Raw genomic sequence first — 19,632 nt, 5'->3', positions numbered from 1 at the left:
ACGTCTTGGCGATGCAAGCCCCTGAGAGCCCAGCGTCGTACAACATCAACGTCGTTCACTTCCAACCAACCGCGAAGCTCACAGTACTCAATAGAACTTCTCGACACAAACGCTCGGATTATCGACCGTTGTAGATTTTCGTGGTGCAACAAACGCGAATGACGAAGAATCAGATATGGAATAAAAGTAAACACCTCAGCCAATGGAATTCCCCGTGCCGGTCCCAACGCCGTTGTTAGTGTCCTCGTCGTGGTCAGCGTCTTCTTCGGCGTCTTCGTCATTATTGTCTGAAACAAGATTGCCGGCATCGTTTGTGTTGCTGGCTTGAGTCCGCCTTTGTTAGGTTTGGACGTCTCGCACGCTTGACCTTGGCATGACTCGCAAGCTCGGGGCCCAAGACATCCGCCAGCTTGGGGTATACCAGACGGCAATGAAGTACCTCAACGGCTCTACCTAGCATATCTTGCGTCAAGGTACCTAGCAACCGTCACAGAACACATCTTTGGAGCGAGAAAGAAGATGACAAACTGAAAAGTGATGCTATCGCTCGGGTACTGTCTTGGTAGGAAGAGACTTATATAAAAAGTGAACGTCTCTAATGGGTACATCTGCCACTTAATATCCCTAGCCTAGACCCCGAGCGCCTTGTGAAAGAGAACAGCATGGAACCAATCCCATCCATCTCATCCTCTTCATCCTGCTGAGAATCATCTTGGAATGCCCCGATCTGTTTAATATCCTTCTGTGTTCCATCAAGTTTAAGTCCACAACGTCCTCTCTCAAGACTTACTCTCCCATTCCTTCAGACCTGGTATTCATCTCCCTCCAGCACAAAGTGGTCATTGCCCGGGTAGACGTAGCCAGGATGCTGGCCGTTTTGCGTGCCGGCAGCTGGGGTGGACTGCTGGCCGTAATTCTGGCTGTTGGGAAGCGGGGAGTTGTAATGGGGTAAATCGGAGTAGAGTGCATTGGCTTGGATGGTATTGGGATGCGGGTTATTTAAGTTGGAAAGGTGAGAGGTTTGACGGGGTAAACTGGGGTAGAGTGCATTGGGTTGACCGATCTTGAAAGGTAGACTGTTGGGGATGTGGCCCTGACGATCGATACCTGACGCGAGGGCGTTGTTGGTCTGCTGATGACTAGAGGTACCTCTAAACTCCTCGCTCGATGCGTGATACGAGGCAGGGAACTGGTCGCTATGAACTCCATCGTCGTGGTGCTGGGACTAGTTCGGTGAGCCCACGCCGGCTGATCCTCCAACTTGATTGCCATGATGGTTGTTGTAGCCGTGGTCATCGTGGTCACCATGATCGTGGTTGTCGACGTCCACGTCCGTGTCGTCGTCTTCGTCTTCGCTATAGTCGACGTGATCGCTATAGTTGCCGTCCTCCCTGTAGTTCTTGTATAGGGAGTTAGGGTTGTTGGCGTTGCTACCGCGGTCCGTGTTACTGGCAGTCGCGTTGCTAGCGTTGGCATTGTTGGCCTGCATGCGCGCCTGTCGCGGGCGCCTCGCACGCTTGACCTTGGCATGACCCGCAAGCTTGCGGATATCTTGCCGCAAGCTCGGGGCCCAAGACATCCGCAAGCTTGCGCTTGACAGGCTTGGGGAATATACCAATAACCTCACCCTGGCTGTCCTTCAGCTCCCGGGTGGTTTTGTTGAACGAGGCCGAGCCATGCTTTTCGACCGCCGTTGCGATCTTTTGCTTGTACGCCTTGTTCGCATTCGTTGCGAAGTTGGACAGTCTCGTAAGTGGGAATGTTACATCTAGTGATAGCTCTTGAAGGATGAGGTATGTGATAAAGTTTGAGTATATTTCATTCGGTGGCTAGGTTGGTGACGAATCTCTCGAGGTTGTCGCGTTGTGCAATATTGTAGACTGCAGCTTTGGAAGTCTTAGTCACAATGCAGTCTATACCCAACTAGCTCAATGGCTGGCATTAAGGCGACAACAATCACTAAAAACATATTTCTATAGGGAGAGAAGATTGAAAACTGGATCGCAATGCTAATTCTGATAGCTCTTGTCAAAAAACGAGCTGGAATAATACTTGTACATGTGAACAACCAATGGAATTCCCTAGGCCGACACCCAACGCCTCGCTAGAAAGGCCCATGAAGATGAATAGCCATTCCTCTCAGTCGACAGCTACGTATACTGCTGCCGTTTACTTGTGGAACGACTACCTTCGTGTACGCCGCAACTGAGCTAATTCCATGGTCCTACCCAGTGTGCATTCCTCTCAGCCGACAACCAAACCGCTGCCGCTTACTTTGGATGGCCATATGGTCCCCTCATACCGACAGGCAACGTGATACCCCCCTTCAGATCTCGTGGAGATCTCCATCCACCGCAAAGGTCCCGTTTTCCGGATGATTGCGAGCATGCTGAGCGCCGTTGGCCGCCGAGCGGGTAGCTGGGGTGGTCTGCTGGCCATACTGATGGTTGGAATGAGTGACAGTGGGATGGGGAGAATTGTAATGAGGGGAACTGTGGTAGGGGGAGTTGGGGTAAAGGGAATAGTTAGGGGGGGAGTCCTGATAAAGGGAAATGGGAAGGGGGAAACTGTGATGGGGGACAATGGGATTGGCATCACCGGGGAGAAAACCCTCAAGACCGGTACCTTGAGCGTTGTCAGCTGGCTGAAGACCATAATCCTCGCTCCAAGCCAGGCCGGAGGCAGGGAGTTGACCACCATGGACTTCCTGGTCGTGATGTTCGGACTGGCGAGATGAGGATGACGCCATCTCAACTGCTTGAGCTAGTTCGTGGTCGATTATTTGGGAAATAAAGTGTTGTTCATGAACAGAGTAATCCGAGGCGCCATGGAACTGGTGCGCACTCGGTGTCGCGGCTTGCTCTTCAAGTCGGTTGCCGCTTTGAGCATCACCCTCGCCGTCATGCTCGCAATCAGATTGGTCGTAATCGTTGTCCGAATCGTAGTCGTCGTCAAGTTGGCTCGCGTTGTCCGAATCGTAGTCGTCGTCAAGTTGGCTCGCGTTGTCCGATTGATGTTCGTTGGCACCGCTGGGATTGTTGTCACCGCTGGAATCATTGTCACCGCTGGAATCATTGTCGCCGTTGGGATCGTTGTGGGCGTTGTCCTGGTTGTTGGCCGGTGCCTGGGCCTGTCGACGGGAGCGCCTAACGCGCTTCACCTTCGCATGTGGGATGAGGTCCGGCGGCAAGACGTCTGCCAATCTGCGCTTCTGTGGACGGGGTAAAACGTCAAGGACAGTGCCATCGCTGTCCCTCAGCACGCCGGTCTTACGATCAAATGCTGCGGAGCCATGCTCCTTGACCGCGGCAGCGATCTTCGCGTTATGCGCTTTGATCTGATTGGTGTGCAGGTTGGATAGCTTGGTCTGTAAAAGCGTAAGCGACGGCTCCTGAATGTCAAAAGGCGAAATGACTTTGTCTTACATCCAATTCGGTAATCGGGTTGTTGACAAACCTCTCTACGATGGAGGGCTGAAACAGGTTGAAAACGGCTGCCTTGCAGCACTACGCCGGAAAGAAAGTGGTTAGAGTCGGGGTTATGAAAGGAGCAGAAGGGACAGACTCACCGCGAAGACAGCAACTACGACCCTCCATCTGGTGGTGAAGTCTTTGAACTTCGCCCTAGCGATTCTGGTCTCAGGGATGCTTAGAAAATCGCCTTCGCTGCCCTCGCATGCCTGCGTCTCGGCCTGCAGAGTGCTAGCGTTAGAAGAGTTGACCAGATGTAACTGTATGCGGGAGGATTCAAGTAGATGGGTGAAACTAAGGTAAGGTAGGTTTCGGGGATAGGTTTACGTACCAAGAGTTTCCACGCCATACGCTCTGCGCTCTTGTCGGTAAGTTCTTCCTCGACAAACCTAATGTGGCCGTGGGTGTCGGCCCTAGAATCGCAGATGTTTTCTGTGTTCCGGAAGGCTGCGACCATTTGGTCGACCAACCTGAACCGTTCCTCATTGGTAGTGGGAATATCGGAGGCAGTAACTCCACCGCTGTTCGGAAGCATCAGTGCCTCCATCTCCAGTCTCCAGTAGTCATCCATAGACTGGATATACCGCTGCCTGGGCAGTTGAGCGTTGGAGCTCATTGTCTGCGAAGTGAGTAAGTAACCGTTTCCTACCTGAAGGACAAGGCATCATAGCCGTCATCTGTTGCAAAGTGATCGATCATTCTGAGGGATTGTCGAGGGACTGATCAATGATGACGTGGGGAAGAGCGACGACGAGTCGCGTCAAACAAAAATCGAGCTGGCCGGAACGATCTTGTATGAGGGGGCGGATGAAGATACGTACGATTTGAAGATAAAAGAATGTTAGAAGATACCTATGGTTCGGTTCAAGGAAGCGTGCAGACTTGGTACGCCTCCGGAATCAAGGAAGTCCTGGCTTTGGGTATTGAAAGCAGGCGGTGGTTTATCGGGGAAGATACAAGCAAAGGGTTGGGCCTTTTGTAGGTGTTTGCAGTGGCCGAAGTGAATGGGAAAAAGGATGTGGAGAACGCGTTTGGCCCTTGACACCTTCACTTGCTATTTTGAACCTGTCGGCGACAGGGACGTCAACGGAAATCAGATGGAAGGTTTGCGTGCAGATGGCATTGTGGAAGAAAGCCGTGAAAAAAGATATTCGCCGCGCGCACTGTCCACACATGAATCGAGAATCGCTGGACACGGCGGCGTGCGAACTGACGGAGATGGATAAGAGTAGAGGTAACTTTGGCGGCGGCATGTGAAGTCTGAGAAGGTGTTCACTGAGGTGTCCTCTGGCGCGACTCGAAGTCGATTGAAGACAAATGCCTAACGATGGCGTAGACATGAACTTCCGCTGGGCTTATATAGGTAGAAACCCAAAGGAAACGCTTATGGCCTATCACTCAATGAATATCCCACTGGGATACGTTGTCTGCACCACAATGGGCAGATTGAAAGCAATGATAAAATAAAAACAAAATCCGGGCAACTTGCACTAGAGAAAAGCATCTGACACTCCCCCAGAAACTCATCTCGAGTTTCCTTCGTGCCTTCAAAACCCCGTCTCAAAATCACGAGTAATCCCTGGACGCAACTTGCATCTTCCCCTTCCTCATCCACTCGGATCTCAGACACCCAGCACCAATGTCCTAGCCTTCCAAATTCTTTTAGCTGCCCGTCCCCGCGTCAAAACGCCCAAAGACACCCAACTTATGAACTGAGTCTGCTTGACATTCGCCCAAGGATAAGATGAATGAGGGTTACGACGGAAGTTAGGTCATAATTGACGTGTTGGAAGTTTTGAGGCCAAAGAGGGCTCTCTGACATCCAGTCGGCCAACAATATCATTACTCTTTCCGATACTATTCGAATTTCCACCTCCATGTACCCAAGCCAGCGGACCGGCACTTTTTGGGGGATTGGGTCAAGCTTCAACCGTGAGCAGAAGTGCTCACTCGTCAGAGGACTTGTCCTCCACCCACCAATTTGCGCCGGCTGCGTTTTGAACCACACGGCCAGATGGGTTCACAGCTGCACGTCCGGCGCCAGCCTGGTTACTGCCATAGTTGGTGTTGCTGTGATTATGCTCATGCTCGAGGGACGGGAGCTGAGGGTAATGCGGCATGTGATGCTGACCTGTATTTTCGAGAGTGGCGATGCTTGGGTGAAGGCCGGTGCTGTTGTAGCCAGTGTTGTTCAAGATCGTGTCGGTAAGGCTGATGTTGGTCAAGTTGGCGCCGCTATAGTCGGCGCGGCTATGCTCGGAACTGTCCAGGTTGGCGTTATCCAGGTCGGCGTAGCTCAGGTCGGTATGACTTTGGTCGCCACTGAACAGTTCGTCATCAAGAAGTTCAGCCCGCGGATGAAGGCGTTGCTCTGGTCGGCATCATTCTGGACCTCGTCTCTCTGGAACGCGTTTACGTCGAGATGCTCGGCATCAAAATATTGATGGTCGACGGGGACGCTGGCCGAATTCGCCTGAAGAGGCTCGTACACTTCTTCTTCCTCTTGAATCGAGAGGAGGAGACTCGCAGGGTGGTTCTCGGTAGTCTGTCCTTCAGTAAGAGCAGCAGTAGTAGACGCAGCAACCGGACTTGCAGAAGCTCCCATGCCCCTGCGGCTTCCCCTAGAACGTTTCACCTTGGCCGCCGGGGACTGAGCCAGTTCCGGGGGAAGAAACTCGCTCAGAACGCGCTTCCTCGGCTTCATCAATGTTTTGAGGAGTGTTCCCGAGGCGTCTCTGATCTCGGCGCGATCATCAAACTTCGTAACGATTTGACCATGATCCCTGGCTGCCTTGAGCTCATGGTTGTAGTCCTTATTTCTGTTCGTGTTGTTGTTTGATATTTTGGTCTAAAGCAGTTGACGGAGGCAAAAGCACGTTAGAGGTATGCCCATTCTGTGGTAATTCCGGAGACATGCGATCGCTTAAACTTACGTCCAGCTCCATGATAGGGTTCGCTGTATAGCGGTCCAGGTAGTGCACCGCAAAAAACTGGGTGGCTCCGGCCTTGCTAGACTGAGCCCTGGCGTCAGCATCTTATTGCCGAGAAGAAAACAAGGCGGAGGAGACTCTTACGCGCACAAGGGCCAAAACTGCCTTCCACCTACTCGTGAAGTCGGGGAAGCGTGCCGTCAGGATATCCGGGTTATGAAGGCCTTGCTGGGTGTCGCGAACTTTGAACTGCACGAAAGGGTGCGTTAGTATTGATTTCATGGGAAGTATCTGGATTTTGTGATGTAAGCCACTTACCAGGGCCCTCCATGCCATCATTTCCTGTTTGTCTCTAGGCAGATCGCGAATAGCCTTGACGTCAGAGCTGTCATTGTCAACGACGCCAGCGGTATTGGCCATTGCCTCCAGCATCTCGTCAATCAACACGCCCTGTGCGTCGTCATCGTTTTCTGGAAAGTCACCGCAGTATCCTGCGTTAGCACCGCTAAGCGCCGCTGCTCTGGCCTCTGCCTCCAACTGGTGAAAATGGGCGGCGTTCCTAATGATTCTCTGCGGACGCGCAGGAGGATTGGTAGGTTCCATTTTGTAGAAAATGCTTTTCTTGGGTCGACGACAGTGACGTGATCAGTTGCTTTCTTTGTTCAGTTTTGCTTTTGGAGGAGGTGCCAGTGAGAAGGCCCACGTAAGTAAAGAGAGAGGCACAAGATGGGTTGCGGGGGGATCGCTGGAGCCTCTTCAAAGTGAATGGGCATTTCTTACCTCTAGGTTAACTTGCGGTGCTTGCCGGGTGGGATGCCGGCTGTCACCTGCAATACGATGGGGAAAAATCAGTTGCGGACGTGGACATCAGATGGAAGATACCTGTGCTCAACGAGACGCTTCTGTCAGAGTCCTCGTAGTCACTCTCGTAGCTTCTGATCCTGCGACTTCCTATCGCTTCGATTTGAATAGCTCAACGGGTAACTCCCCGTCGAGGAAACCGCTCAGGGAGGGTTCACCGGCTTGATGATTGTTTTGACGAGGTTCCCAAAAACGTTTCTGACCTCGGCAATGTTGCCGATCTCGATAACCGTACGCTCGTTGTCCCTGACGCCCTTGATCTCAGTGTTATACTTTCTCATTTTGTTGGCATGATTGTTGGACACTTTCTCTCAAAACCCCGGAATTGGGTGGCAAGTGTACCTCCACAGAAATGGAAGGGCAAAGAAGTCTGAATAGGCAGCCTTTGAGTTCTAGGGACCTATGCCAGCATCAAGTTGTTAATGATGGAGTAAGGGAGAGAAGGCGCTTCTGCACCATATGCAGCCGTGGCAACAAGTAGTGGAGATATTCAGGAGATTGGGTAACTCGCCGGCGAGGTTGGGATTTCGGTGTCGGCTGGTTGGATCATGATGCTTATAGTATTGTATATAACGACAACTGTGTCTCCTTCCTAATAACCGCCTACTCATTGAAGAAAACTCGTAGTTATACCAAATGACGGACCGAATGCATTTACCGTGCCGTGTTACGAGTGGGTAGAGGTACCAAATGAAAAACTGATGATCTGAAATCTGTGGTCTTTAATACAACCTACCACAAAGAACGACAAGCGATATTGAGAAGAATCAACGTTTGCAATGTAAATTATGAGACGGATTGACGGAGATATATCTCTTACTCTCTGCTGGGAAGAGGTGGGCAAGGCGCGCGCATTCCAGAAGAAGGAAGCCGGTAACAGGTCCTAGCCTGATACCTATGTATAGACGCGAATAGGCTGACAAAGACCAAATGAAAAGTTACAAGACAAAATAAAACAACATCTGGGCAACTTGCACTAAATGAAACCGTCCAACTCCGCGCTCAGGAAAGTGGAATCTTGAACCCAACTCGGGCCCGATTCACGCCGCAGAAAACCATTTCGAAGACACAAAGTGATCTCCCCGATACAACCTACATCACGTCCCACCCACGACCCCTTTTTTTATAGAAATCAGACCTCTAGTCCAAACCTGACGTTCTCGAGCGCTTGCTCGAAGATCATGATATGTCCTCAGTCATCGATCAATTACCGCTAGCTCCGCTAGGAGGCTCATCATCGGGTTTACTCACAGCTCCAGACTTCTGGGTATTAGCAGGATTTCTGCCGCCACTGCCTCTAGACTTACTAGCGATGGGCTAGCTATCCCCGAAATGCCTGTTGAAATTCAAGTACAATATTGGGTCGACGGGTCGCTGTGCCTCTTAGTCCCAAATAGGCAATCTACCATTTGTATAACTATTAGGAGAAGTAGAGTACTGGTTGGGATAGTCTCAACGAACTCCCGACTTTCGAAGGGGCGCCCATCTTTGGTAAACTGCCTCACCCTTTTTCTCGTGGCTGGAGTGGTGTGTTTTTTTGGCATGCTTGCCAGTGATCTTAGCCTCTAGGATGTCTGGCTCTGTAATCTTGATTTCCTTCGCCTCAAGTTTGATCTCCAGCACCCACTTATTACCATGAATCAGGGATCGTGCTTTAGTGACGCGGTCCCTAGCCTCCTGTCGGGAGTCTCCCGATGAACACAACGCAAAGCGTCGGATAAGTTTCATCGCGACAGCTTTTGCTCGTTCAGAGTTGATTGTGGAACGGACGCAGCATCTTAGTCGGTGTGGTGATGATAGGAGACATCTAGATCGGCATTGTCGAAGGCGTTCGATGCTTGAAGACTGAACCGACTCATGAAGTTGGGAAACTCAGGGGTGAAGAGATCTGGATTGCGAATTCCTAGCTGGATATCGCGCATTTTGTACTATGAGTAGATGAGTGTAAGTAGAATCAAGGGACGCGTCCAGGGAGTTTTGAGGATGTTCATTGACCAACTAAGTCTATATGTATGCCATCTCCTCTTGCCTCTCCCTTGTCATATTGCGGATGGCCTTGACATTCCCGTTTTTGTCAGGGTTATTGCCCACATTGTCGACGAGACCAACCGTGTTGGTCATGGCCGCTAGCAACTCGTCGATTAACACCAACTTTTCGTCATCTCCTCTAGGGAAGTCGGCGCATTTTACTGCGTTGGCGATCTGGAGCGCTGCTACCCTAGCCGCTTATTGAAGTTGATGGAACTGGGCTGCGCTGGTAATGAACCTCTGAGGAGGAGCATGAGGGTTGTTGGGATTTATGTTCAAGAGTGAGGGGTGAGTATTTAAGTTCCGTCTATATTCTCAACGAGTTGACGCGATTCGTAGGTTGAGGTTGGAATTGTGAGGTTGCGCTTTTGGGAGAAGGGCGAGCGAGGACAACCCGAAAGGTGGGGAGGAATTTGGCAGTTTGGGGCGCGGCGGGTAAAATGAAGGGAGATTTCTCAGGTTGCGTGCTGTGCCGACTGGCGGCTATCCACAAGCTAGAGCCACCTGCAATTGGGAGAGATCAGTTGCGGTCGAAGAAATCAGACGAGGGACACTCAATCATGAGCTGCTACAAGCAGAGCCCTCCGTTCATTCATGATTTTAGGAAAAGCGTTCTGTGACCAATTCTATTTACCGTAGCGGAAAAATCAAGAAGTTGGGTAGCCTACTTGAAGGCCAGAAGTCTACCTGTGTTGAGTAGCCTACTTGATTTGAGTAGGCGACTTGAAAATCAGGACTTCTAATTGGCTAGATTTACCGTGCGCTATAAGGTCCGCTAGAAGGACTGCTAAAAAATTTTTCTAAGTTTAGTATATAATTATAGAACTACTCCTTCCTATATAGCTGAGATTAATAAATATCTTTATTGATTAATTGGGCTAGTGGCTCAATGGTTCTTTTCGTCGTTCTCTTTCTTTGCGTCACCAGTTCAATCCCGCTGGTGGTCATCTTTTTTCGCGCGAAAAGTTTCGCGCGGAAGTATTACTATAAATACCTTCATCCGGACTTCGAAGTCGAAGACTACTAAGAGGTATACTAGAAGATTATTATAATAGCTACTACTAATGACCCTTATAAAGACCTTTCAGAAGGTCCTTTTAGGGGTCTTTAGTTTTTATTATTTTATACCTAAATCCGGCCAATCAGAAGCCTTTATTTTTAAGTAGCCTACTTGCCAAAAGTAGGCTACTTGTCAAAAGAATGCTAGGAAACCAGAGGAGGCGACTAATCCCCCAAGTAGCCTACCTGCCTTGCCCATATTTCCGCTGCGGTAATTACTGGAAAGGAGAATGAAAGCAAATTAGAGTAAGAGCTGGTAAGAAAGCATTGCTATAGGAGAGTGAGAACAGGATCGAGTCCTTGTCGAGAAGCATAGAATAGCCGATAGCCCGAGAAAAGGCTCAAAGAGAAGTTACAAGACAAAATAAAACATATTCTGGGCGACTTGCACCAGGGAAGGACGCCATACGCCGCGCCGTTTCAAAAATAAGAACCCAACTCGAGTTCGGTCCACGACACAGAAAGCCATGTCGCAGACATATCAGCCGCCATCCCGATATAACTTGCATGTCGTCCTCCCCACCACCTCTTCCACGATGGAGGTTGGACCAGTAGTCCAATCTTGAACTTATGGAGCACTTGCTCGAAAGATCGATATGATTAGTGGTACATCGATCAGTCGCCGGGGCTGATACCTAAGGACTAGTTCTTGGACTGATCCGCAGATTCAGATCCCTCGCCAGCTTGACTGCGACCATTGTCTCGGGAACTGCCAGCAATAGGTTGGGAACGGCGGATGTATTCGTCGAGGTCAAAGAAATCCATGAAATCGTCGGGCTGCTGATGCTCTTGATCCCACATCAAGGGACCGGCATCTGCTCCGGGCTCGGGACCAGTCAGATACTGATCCAGCGAGTTGTAGCCAAACTCTCCGTCCAATGACTGTTGGTGATGGGGCGCCTGGTACTGGTCAAGAGGGCTGTAGTTGGCGAAACCGGGCTCAGGGCTGCTGAGGACATTGGAGACAATAAAAGGTCCTGATCCCTCTTGGTTCTGCTGATGAGCAAGTTGCTTATCGATCATTGGCAGGTTTTCTGCCGCCACTGCCTCCGGAGTTACCAGCGATAGGCTGGTTATCCTCGAAATTCCTGCCGAAATCCAAGTACGGCATCGGGTCGACGGGTTGCTGTGCCTCTTGATCCGAAATAGGCAATCCACCATTTGCATGATCATTGGGAGGAGCAGAGTACTGGTTAGGATGATAACCAGTATATTGCTCGTTCAGAGATGATCGTGGGAGTAGTCGCCTTGATAGGAGGGCTCCTCCTGGATGGTGGCCAAAACACCGCCAGCTACACCCTCAACCGGCTGTGTCGCTACTGCATTGCCGTCGCTGACAGGGCTACTAGATGTAGCTCCGAAGGTTGAAGAAGATCCGGTAACCCTTCTCTGTCGCTTGGCCTTCGCAAATGCGGCCAGGTCGTCGTCCAGAAACTCTGAAAGAAGGCGTTTCTGAGGCTTAATGAGCGTTTCGATGGTCTCGCCTGCCGCATTTCTGACCGTAGTGATGTTGTTGATGGTCTCGTACGAGCCACCAAACTTTCAAGCTTGATCGATTGGCTTTCGGTACTCCTTCATTTTGTTTGTGTGATTGTTTGAGACCTTGGTCTGATGAGCGAGTAGTAGATAGGTACATTAGCGGTAGGTCCATCGTAAATGAGAGAGGGAGGCCGCGTTCAATGTTGCTCACCTCCAATTCGGCAACCGGATTGCACGTGTACCTCCACAAATACGGGAGGGTGAACAAGTCGGAACAAGCAGCCTTTGATTTCTGAGCATCCATGTCAGCATTCGATGTCGCCGGTGATGGCACAAGGTAGGACGAAGGCGCATACCCGAAAGGTGCTCAAGGTCAACCTCCACCTGGTCATAAAGTTGGGTAGTTCAGGGCAGAACGCGTCAGGGTGGATGATTCCTCGTTGGACTTTGTAATCATAATCCTGCAAAATTGTACTGTTAGTAAAGCCTATGACTGGTATGGCACATAGTGGCAGGGCTACTAACCATAACTTCCCAACCCTTTCTCACTATCTTCTCTCTCGGAAGACCAAGGACGAACTTCACTTCAGAGTTCTCGGTCGGATCGTGACGATAGTTGTCGACGATGCCGTCCGTGTTCAAGAGGGCCGCAACAAATTGATCAATCAAAGCACATTGCTCGGCCGGATCGAGCGGGAAGTCGGCGGCGGTGGTGTTCCCCTTGGCGGCTGCGGCTGCCTCTGCAGCTGCCTCCTCCGCAGCTTGAATCTGTCGGAAGTGCTCCAAGCTGGTAATCGCCTGCTGAGCAGGTGTGGCAGGGTTCGAGGGGTCCATGTTCTCCAAGAGTCACTAGTATATAGTGAGCACGAGACGTCCATTATGTATCCGGAACTAGTACTATCATTGTTCTAGGATAGGGCTGGCATTGCTGGGGATTGATGGATGTACGACATATCATGGTGAGTAGTGCTTGGGGACGTGGACGCAGAACGCGAGGAGGCCAAAATCCGGCGGGGTAGAAGGCTATGATTCCGACGAGGGCTGGATAACGCGACTTACGAGGAATCGTAGTAAAGGAATTGAAGAAAGGTGCGAATGCTTTGTAGCAAAAGAGCGAGAATGTGCAATGAGAATTGCAGGCGTGAAGATTGCTGTCCGACACTTGACGACTGCAAAGGCAGTTTGGTGGACGAAGAGAAGTAATTCAAGTGGGGGGAACACCAAGGTGAGGGAGGGCTTTATGGGAAATTCCAGGTTTGAAGGTGAAGGTGCCAGCCTGGAAAGCGTGGTGCCTGCCGCATGGGCCATTTGGACCTGGAAGAGATTGACGGCAGTTGCCCATCGGCAGCGAGGACATGAAACACATCAGATGAAAGGTACGCGATGAGATATATAGGAGGGAGGTCCTGAAAAGCGAGGGGATGAATACAAGGACAGATTGAGTTGTTCCCTTGAAAGACTGATATCGTCAGAGAATGATCCTAAGAACGACGGAAATGACATTGATTAGGAGAGAATGCGGGCAACTTGCACTGAAGATTATCGAACCGCTGTCTCAAAGTCGGCGAATCTGTAAACTTGGAAGGACAATTCATGGTGTCATGAAAGAACTGATTATGAAGCAGTCACGGGTGACTTCGCGAAATGTAGGCAAAAATTGAGCGCAGTTGTCCATGGAAATAGTACAAGTAGGCGCATGGAAGACGAGCTAGAGACATGAATGAGACGCCTTCAAAATATAAAATCTGGTTTCCCCAGCACGGAAAATGAAAAATATTCTGAACAAGCACCTAGAAATAACAGGATCTGGGCATCTTGCTCCAGACTCGAAACGGCTTGCTCCGCGCTGAACGAACCGAAGCCCAACTCGAGCTCCATCTACTTCCGTAGAAGCCATTGACAGTGGGCGGGATATACCACTATAGCCGCGCTCAGAGGCCTGCTCAACACGAACACTGCGTCCGTAAATCACCTTCCAGATGCAGCTTGTATCTTGCCTAGCCACCCACTCCATTTTAGACCTCGACTTGAAGTCAGAAGTCAAGGCACCGAGAGCGCTTGCCTCCTCAGTGACCCATCTTCTCCATCTTAGAGCTCGTACCAGTCGAGGTCAACTTCGTACGGATAGTTCCCATTTTTGGTAACTCTACCATCCAGCGCCGCTTGGCTGCTGACATCTTCCCCATTGTAACTATCGATGGGCTCATGGTACGCTTCTGCAAAAAAAGGAGAAAGATCCGCATCCGTTTCGTTATTAGGCGGAACCCTATGCCCACTGGGCGAAGGTTGCTCAGACTGGTCGCCAAGCGACTGATGCTTGTCCGGGGTAGAATCCTTATGGTCGATGTGGGATTGTTCGCCGAGTGCAAGATGGTGGACGGGCGTGGGGTACCGACTGTCGAAATGGGAATTAACGGCGTCGGGATGGGGGGTGCTGGGTTCGTTCGGACCTTCAAGCGCTTTGTCTCCGTCGTCCTTGTCGGCCTCGCCCATAGCACCCTCCTCTTTTCCTTGAGTTAAAGCCATAACACCCTCTCCATCTTCTTGGATGGCAGCCATAAGATCCTCCTCTTCCTCTTGAATGGGGGTCATAGAGCTGCCAGCTGTGCCCCCGACGTGCTGTTCCGAGTTACCACTGTTGCTAGAGGTCGGTCCAGATGTTGCAGAATCTCCAGTGGTGGTCCTGGTTCTGACTCGCTTCGGCTTCGCAATTCCAGCCAAGCGGTGACCTAGAAAGTCGCTCAGGGGGCGTTTCTCAGGACGGACGAAGGTACTGACGAGATTTCCTGCCGCGTCGTAAATCGAAGTGATTCGGTCAACAGTGGTCACGGAGCCCCGGAACTTGCTCGCAGCCTTGACATCCTTGTTGAAGTCCCGCATTTTGTTCGTATAGTTGTTGGAAAGTTTGGTCTTCGTAGAACAGATGTCAGTCATGTAGCCGGCTGGATGAGAAGAATGGAGTTGTTTAGACCTACATCAAGCTCCGTCACCGGGTTGTGTACATATCGATCCATGTAGTGTATGGCAAAAAGGTCTGCTACGGCAGCCTTGGAGTGCTGCCAGTAGTGTAAAGTTAGCCACGCTTTCGTGACTCGGTCTTGACAATCTAGGTAAGGATACGTACGCGCATCAGTGCCACCAAGGCCTCCCAGCGATCCATGAAGTTCGGGAAGTAGGCTGTGAGGAGTCTGGAGACGCGTTTGCCTCTCTGAGCGTCATATGCCTCGAACTACATTGCGACAATACGTGTCAGAAGACAGGCAACGGTGTTTCGATGTCAAGACTTACCATGACCTCCCACGCCTTCTCTTCTACTTCATCATCGGATTTGGCCCGGATGCAATTGATATGGGCATTGTTATCCGGATTGTCCAGGATGGCGGTCGTATCTTTCATTGCCGTCATCATCTGGTCCACGAGGGTACACTGATCGGCGGCACCCGTGGGAAAATCGGCAAAGTTTCCAGGCACCATGGCGCTGAAGGCCGCTGCTTCCTTTTCAGCCTTGCGCTGGTAGAAATGTGCTTGGCTTGTGATGTACCTCTGGCGAGGCGGGGCAGCGATCGGACGATCCATGTTTCTGCACGCGAGGACGATATGCAATTAGTAAATAGAGTAACTTACCTCGAGGGCCATGGTTGGCCATTCATGGCTGTGGTGAAGAGTGTACGAGTGTGGGAGGAAAGAGATTAGAGAAGTGCAAGGCAATGATGCCGCTTACAAAGAAGAGAACGAGCAGTAAGAAGAAGTAGAAGTATCTCCAGATGGATGTTGACCTGTCGGTAAAGTTTTTGAGAAAAAGAAAGCGTAGTGGGTGGCTTTGGGGAACAAGGACAAACGAGAAGAGGGGAAAGAATGGAAAATAACGAGGTAGTCTACAAGCACGGGCCACCTCCAGAGGGGAGAAACCAGCAGGCGAAGTCGCTTCGGCAGCGAGGGAAACACCAAGGTCAGAGTGAAGGAACAACCCAAAGTCTGAGTATCTGCGCCCCGCAGCTTGCAGATGAGCTCCCACTAATAATTTTGAGGCGTTCATGCTCCTAAGTCGAGCTCGTCAATCCCTCCAAATGTTTCGTCGCATCAGGCCTCGCATGCCGCCCAACATCTGCCCGACACTCATCCGTATTCCGATACTCGCAACGTTCAGCCAGCGCTGACTCTGTTCATTTTCGTCCAGCCTCAGCAGTGCGCGTTTGTGTCGCTCTAAGGTTCCACGAGACAAATCCAGTTCAGGATTCACCGGAACGGATCGAACATCAAGTAAAGAGACAGTCTCCTGGGACACGTTTGTCCGTCGATTCGTCGTTGTCGTCTGTCACAAGTCGGTGCCTCACCATCTGAGTCAAAACAGCCGAGTTTCCTTCATCGTCCCCTGGTCAAAGCTGTTCTCTTCGCTGATGCCTTGTCTGAGTAGAATGACGACCAATCCATGTCGCGAGCCACCGACTCATCGCCACGCTCGACCGACCTATCCCTTTTAACCGGCCATGACGAACGAACGATGTACGAACGAGGCTTTCAAAAGGCTGACCCCAAGAACATGTGCCTGTTGCTCAAGTCAAAGTCCCGAAACTATACCGTCGCCTGCTTGCCCGTCGAGGAGCCACGGGCCGCCGCCTCGCCCACCGCGACCCTGCGTTTAGAGATGGAAGAATATTTGAATATTTGAAGAAGGATGTCAGCGACCAGAAGGAAGAGAGAGGGGACAAGCAGAATATGATGTAAGAATGCACGAAAGGGGGAGCTGTTTGAACCCAACTCCACACCCAGACGTCTGCGGCTGATACCATGAGCGTGGTGATCGACGTCGGTGTCGACAGTCGGCAGTCGATATTCTACCGATGGTCCCCCCCCCATTCTAAGGTGACTTTGTAACGTGAATGAAAATAGTCAACAGCGGCGCATATGACTTTGATGATGGCGATAAATCTAGCAGGGAAGGCGAAAGTCGACACGGTGATTCTGCTTGACGTTGTCGCAGAAGAGCGGGTAGGTTTTTTCTCGAAAGATGGCATGTCCATATTTGAGCTCCTCTCTGATCAAGGCTCCAGGCGATGACTTCCGCTCCCACGATGGGAAGTTTCCGGGAAGACAGAGGTCGGAGTGTCGGGATGGGGCGGTGTCAGGACGGGAAAGGGAGAGGACTACAGGATCATGGAGGTGAAGTCGTGAGGAGAGGGGAAGTACATGTAGGTGCTTCTGCATGCGGGCATCGTTCAACGCGGATCTGCATATGGACGATATGCACCCAGCGGCTGATATGCATTGCATGCATGGAGCTCTCCGGCTGCCCGGCGAAAGACCACGCCACGTCCGCTTGTCTTTGCCCGCACAAGACATCCCAGTCGCCACAGAGGGTTTTTTTGCTTCATCCTTGTATTCTCTTCTACATCGAGTACTCGTCTATCGGAGCCGCCCAAGCTGACAAGGGATAGCCCAAACAAAGAAAGCAGACAATGACGATAGAGCAGAGCGTAACCGCAACACCGCCCTCCGCCACCATTGTATTCCATTTGACCTCGACATCTCAGCGTCGATGACTGTCCCATAGACGCGGCTTTTCTCAACACCTAATACACCCTGACGCGCGAGACGGGCGCAACTCCTATATGCGGCCGTATAATCTGGCCTGCCCCCGCCGCTGGATGTCCCTGCTGAACTGTCGCGTTATCAAATAATCCATCGGAAGACGCGTGCGCCATGTTGGCACCTGTCAGACCATCAAAGGCTTGGTCATCCAAGCTTGGAACATCGATGTCGAGATTGCCCCTACTCATGTGCTCAAGCTGTTCAGAATCGCTATGCTGGCTCAGAACTTCTGTCCTGGCAGCATTGTTGAACGAACTCGCCCCCGGATGGCCGAAGCTGGACTGTTCGAACAACCCTGCTTCCAAATAAGCAAAGTCATCGTTGACCTGGCTGCGTTCATATGCGTCGGAGTCCAATTCCTGTCGGTTCCTTTGCAACTGGTTCCCACTAGCCTGTTGCCCCGTAGCCGCTTGATTCGGACATGGATTTGGCACGCCGTAAGAGAGACGCTCCACATTCGCCATCGCCATCTCGCTTGCGTGCTCGCTGCTGCTGTTCTCTCCATCCTAGGGAGAGACAAGTGCTACAGGCAGAGTCGACGGTGTGGTGGCGAGCGGCTACTCGGCAGCAGCTGGTTGCCATTGACCAGCATGAGGATTAGCAGAAGCACTTGCATTGCCTCGGGCATGGCTCGCGGGTGTGGTAAGTTGAGCAGGGGAGATTGGGTCCATCCCGCCGAGTGGACTTCGGGGAACTAGACTCTCAATGGTCATCATGGGTCGTGATTGATGTTCCTCAGTGACAATAGAAGGTGTCCCGCCACAGGGGGACAGCCTGGGAAGCCGGCCATCCAGCCCGGGTGTTATGTAGTTCCAGTAGGTAGGCGCTCTAGCTTTGGGATGAGCAAGCGCGGGAAGACCAATGGAGTCCGCGGGACCCTAGCCAGCGGCGGAAACAACCGCAGAAGAATTTGCTACGCTGTTAGCATCCGGCATCAGGGCCTTCAAATCGCGGAGCTGCGATGCTTTATTGAAATTGGTGTCCTTATTGTCAATTTTGCGCTACAAAAGCTGTTAGTAACTGAAGGAGTACTGATCGTTGGGGCTGAGGGGGTAATATCACGTACCTTGAGCTCATGGTCAGGATCGTTTGCGAAGCGCTAGATGTAGACGCTAGCGATACCCTGGAGGCTGTGTCTCGTCTTTGACTCTATATACTTGACCCAGGACGTCAAGCCATCGGCGGACAGGCAGGAGGAAGGAAAAAAACACAGCTGATCTGTGTTCAGACTGCGGTTGTTACGGACAGCCGGTGGTGTGGGCTCGTGATGGCTGGAAAGCCTCGTCTCAATGCTGGCGCACGACGAAGAAGGGCGGCCAAGGGGGAGTTTGGGGCTGCTCTTCTTCGTTGTCGTCGTCGTCCACGCCGCCCATCGCAAACCCCCTCGATTTCTTATTGTTGTTCAGGGGCAGAAGTGTAGAGGTACCTCTTTTGGCATTCTTCTGCTGCCGGTAGCCCTACCGTAGTGATAACCTCCCATCGCTTGGTAGCCTCCGTGATTCCCCTTGCTGGACACCAACTAGATCCTGGAAGTTGGTAGCAGCTTCATCGACGAGGGAGGAAGCGACGCCCCTTTCAAGATCGTAGCCGTCCGGAACAGAGTTTTTCCATCTCAACTCGAGCTGCCTGTCACTCACATCTCTCATTACGCCTTGAAGTCCTTGACCACTCGATTGCCCGTACACCGCGCCGATATCTTGCCCTTCGTCGACCCCTCCGTTCTAGGGAAAGGATCTGTAATTCAAGGACAAAGACGAAGTGCCTCGGTGAGAAGTTCCTTCTCCCCTAATTGGAGCAACCGGCAAGCTGGGATGAACACTTTAATGGGCCGTTCAACGCTGCCGTGAGTGTTGTCGGCGAAATGACCGTCTATGATCGCTGCTTCTCAGATATCAATTTGCTGTTATTGATTGGCAGCCGGGTTGTTACACCCATGTTGTTGGCGAGAGTACCGGTGGTGGCATCGGCGAACAAATCGCCAGCAGGATGGCCGGCGACAATGGCCGAGTTTGTCACGTCTCCAACGTCGGAGTTTGGCTGATCAACGTCTCCCAGCCACTGATTCCATTCTTTATCAATTGCACTGGTTTCAAATGGGCCATAATCGCCCGCCGGCATCTGGCTGGTTCCAGAAGGTGTCGCAACCCCGGCGTCTTCAAATTCGTGGCTGGCTTGCCCGAAGTTCACACTCCGGTGGCCTGGCTATCAGCAACATT

At 51.5% G+C, this 19,632-nt stretch overlaps 7 protein-coding genes across 7 annotated transcripts; all 7 read right to left on the bottom strand.

The window, feature by feature from the left end:
• Positions 1 to 449: 449 nt before the first annotated feature.
• Positions 450 to 4,086, bottom strand: NEUTE1DRAFT_98866 (uncharacterized protein; the record flags this gene model as incomplete). The annotated part of the gene is made up of 9 exons (XM_009850662.1): positions 450 to 554; positions 809 to 1,163; positions 1,227 to 1,540; positions 1,578 to 1,778; positions 1,843 to 1,923; positions 2,354 to 3,337; positions 3,426 to 3,506; positions 3,569 to 3,730; positions 3,802 to 4,086. 9 exons carry the CDS (start codon positions 4,084 to 4,086, stop codon positions 450 to 452), a joined length of 2,568 nt encoding a protein of 855 aa, XP_009848964.1.
• A 1,330-nt stretch (positions 4,087 to 5,416) lies between these two features.
• On the bottom strand, positions 5,417 to 7,003 carry NEUTE1DRAFT_98865 (uncharacterized protein; the record flags this gene model as incomplete). Its single annotated transcript, XM_009850661.1, has 5 exons — positions 5,417 to 5,792; positions 5,879 to 6,318; positions 6,404 to 6,484; positions 6,545 to 6,649; positions 6,719 to 7,003. 5 exons carry the CDS (start codon positions 7,001 to 7,003, stop codon positions 5,417 to 5,419), a joined length of 1,287 nt encoding a protein of 428 aa, XP_009848963.1.
• A 2,036-nt stretch (positions 7,004 to 9,039) lies between these two features.
• NEUTE1DRAFT_135722 (uncharacterized protein) lies at positions 9,040 to 9,382 on the bottom strand (the record flags this gene model as incomplete). The annotated part of the gene is made up of 2 exons (XM_009850660.1): positions 9,040 to 9,189; positions 9,353 to 9,382. The coding sequence occupies 2 exons, from the start codon at positions 9,380 to 9,382 to the stop codon at positions 9,040 to 9,042; spliced, it is 180 nt and encodes a 59-aa protein (XP_009848962.1).
• Positions 9,383 to 10,990: 1,608 nt separating this feature from the next.
• On the bottom strand, positions 10,991 to 12,661 carry NEUTE1DRAFT_98864 (uncharacterized protein; the record flags this gene model as incomplete). The annotated part of the gene is made up of 5 exons (XM_009850659.1): positions 10,991 to 11,395; positions 11,687 to 11,887; positions 12,039 to 12,119; positions 12,184 to 12,288; positions 12,353 to 12,661. 5 exons carry the CDS (start codon positions 12,659 to 12,661, stop codon positions 10,991 to 10,993), a joined length of 1,101 nt encoding a protein of 366 aa, XP_009848961.1.
• Positions 12,662 to 14,182: 1,521 nt separating this feature from the next.
• Positions 14,183 to 15,373, bottom strand: NEUTE1DRAFT_25253 (uncharacterized protein; the record flags this gene model as incomplete). Its single annotated transcript, XM_009850402.1, has 3 exons — positions 14,183 to 14,737; positions 14,952 to 15,056; positions 15,116 to 15,373. Coding segments are annotated over 3 exons (918 nt in total), but the record flags the coding sequence as incomplete, so codon positions are not given.
• Positions 15,374 to 17,397: 2,024 nt separating this feature from the next.
• NEUTE1DRAFT_135718 (uncharacterized protein) lies at positions 17,398 to 17,886 on the bottom strand (the record flags this gene model as incomplete). The annotated part of the gene is made up of 1 exon (XM_009850658.1): positions 17,398 to 17,886. The coding sequence occupies one exon, from the start codon at positions 17,884 to 17,886 to the stop codon at positions 17,398 to 17,400; it is 489 nt and encodes a 162-aa protein (XP_009848960.1).
• A 408-nt stretch (positions 17,887 to 18,294) lies between these two features.
• On the bottom strand, positions 18,295 to 19,534 carry NEUTE1DRAFT_135717 (uncharacterized protein; the record flags this gene model as incomplete). The annotated part of the gene is made up of 4 exons (XM_009850657.1): positions 18,295 to 18,417; positions 18,483 to 18,515; positions 18,937 to 19,137; positions 19,346 to 19,534. The coding sequence occupies 4 exons, from the start codon at positions 19,532 to 19,534 to the stop codon at positions 18,295 to 18,297; spliced, it is 546 nt and encodes a 181-aa protein (XP_009848959.1).
• Between the last annotated feature and the right edge of the window lie 98 nt (positions 19,535 to 19,632).

Source organism: Neurospora tetrasperma (genome assembly GCF_000213175.1).
Source record: "Neurospora tetrasperma FGSC 2508 unplaced genomic scaffold NEUTE1scaffold_2, whole genome shotgun sequence".
NCBI classification, from domain to species: domain Eukaryota; kingdom Fungi; phylum Ascomycota; class Sordariomycetes; order Sordariales; family Sordariaceae; genus Neurospora; species Neurospora tetrasperma.
Note: the sequence above shows the minus strand (reverse complement) of the source record. Positions and strands in the feature narration are given on the sequence as shown.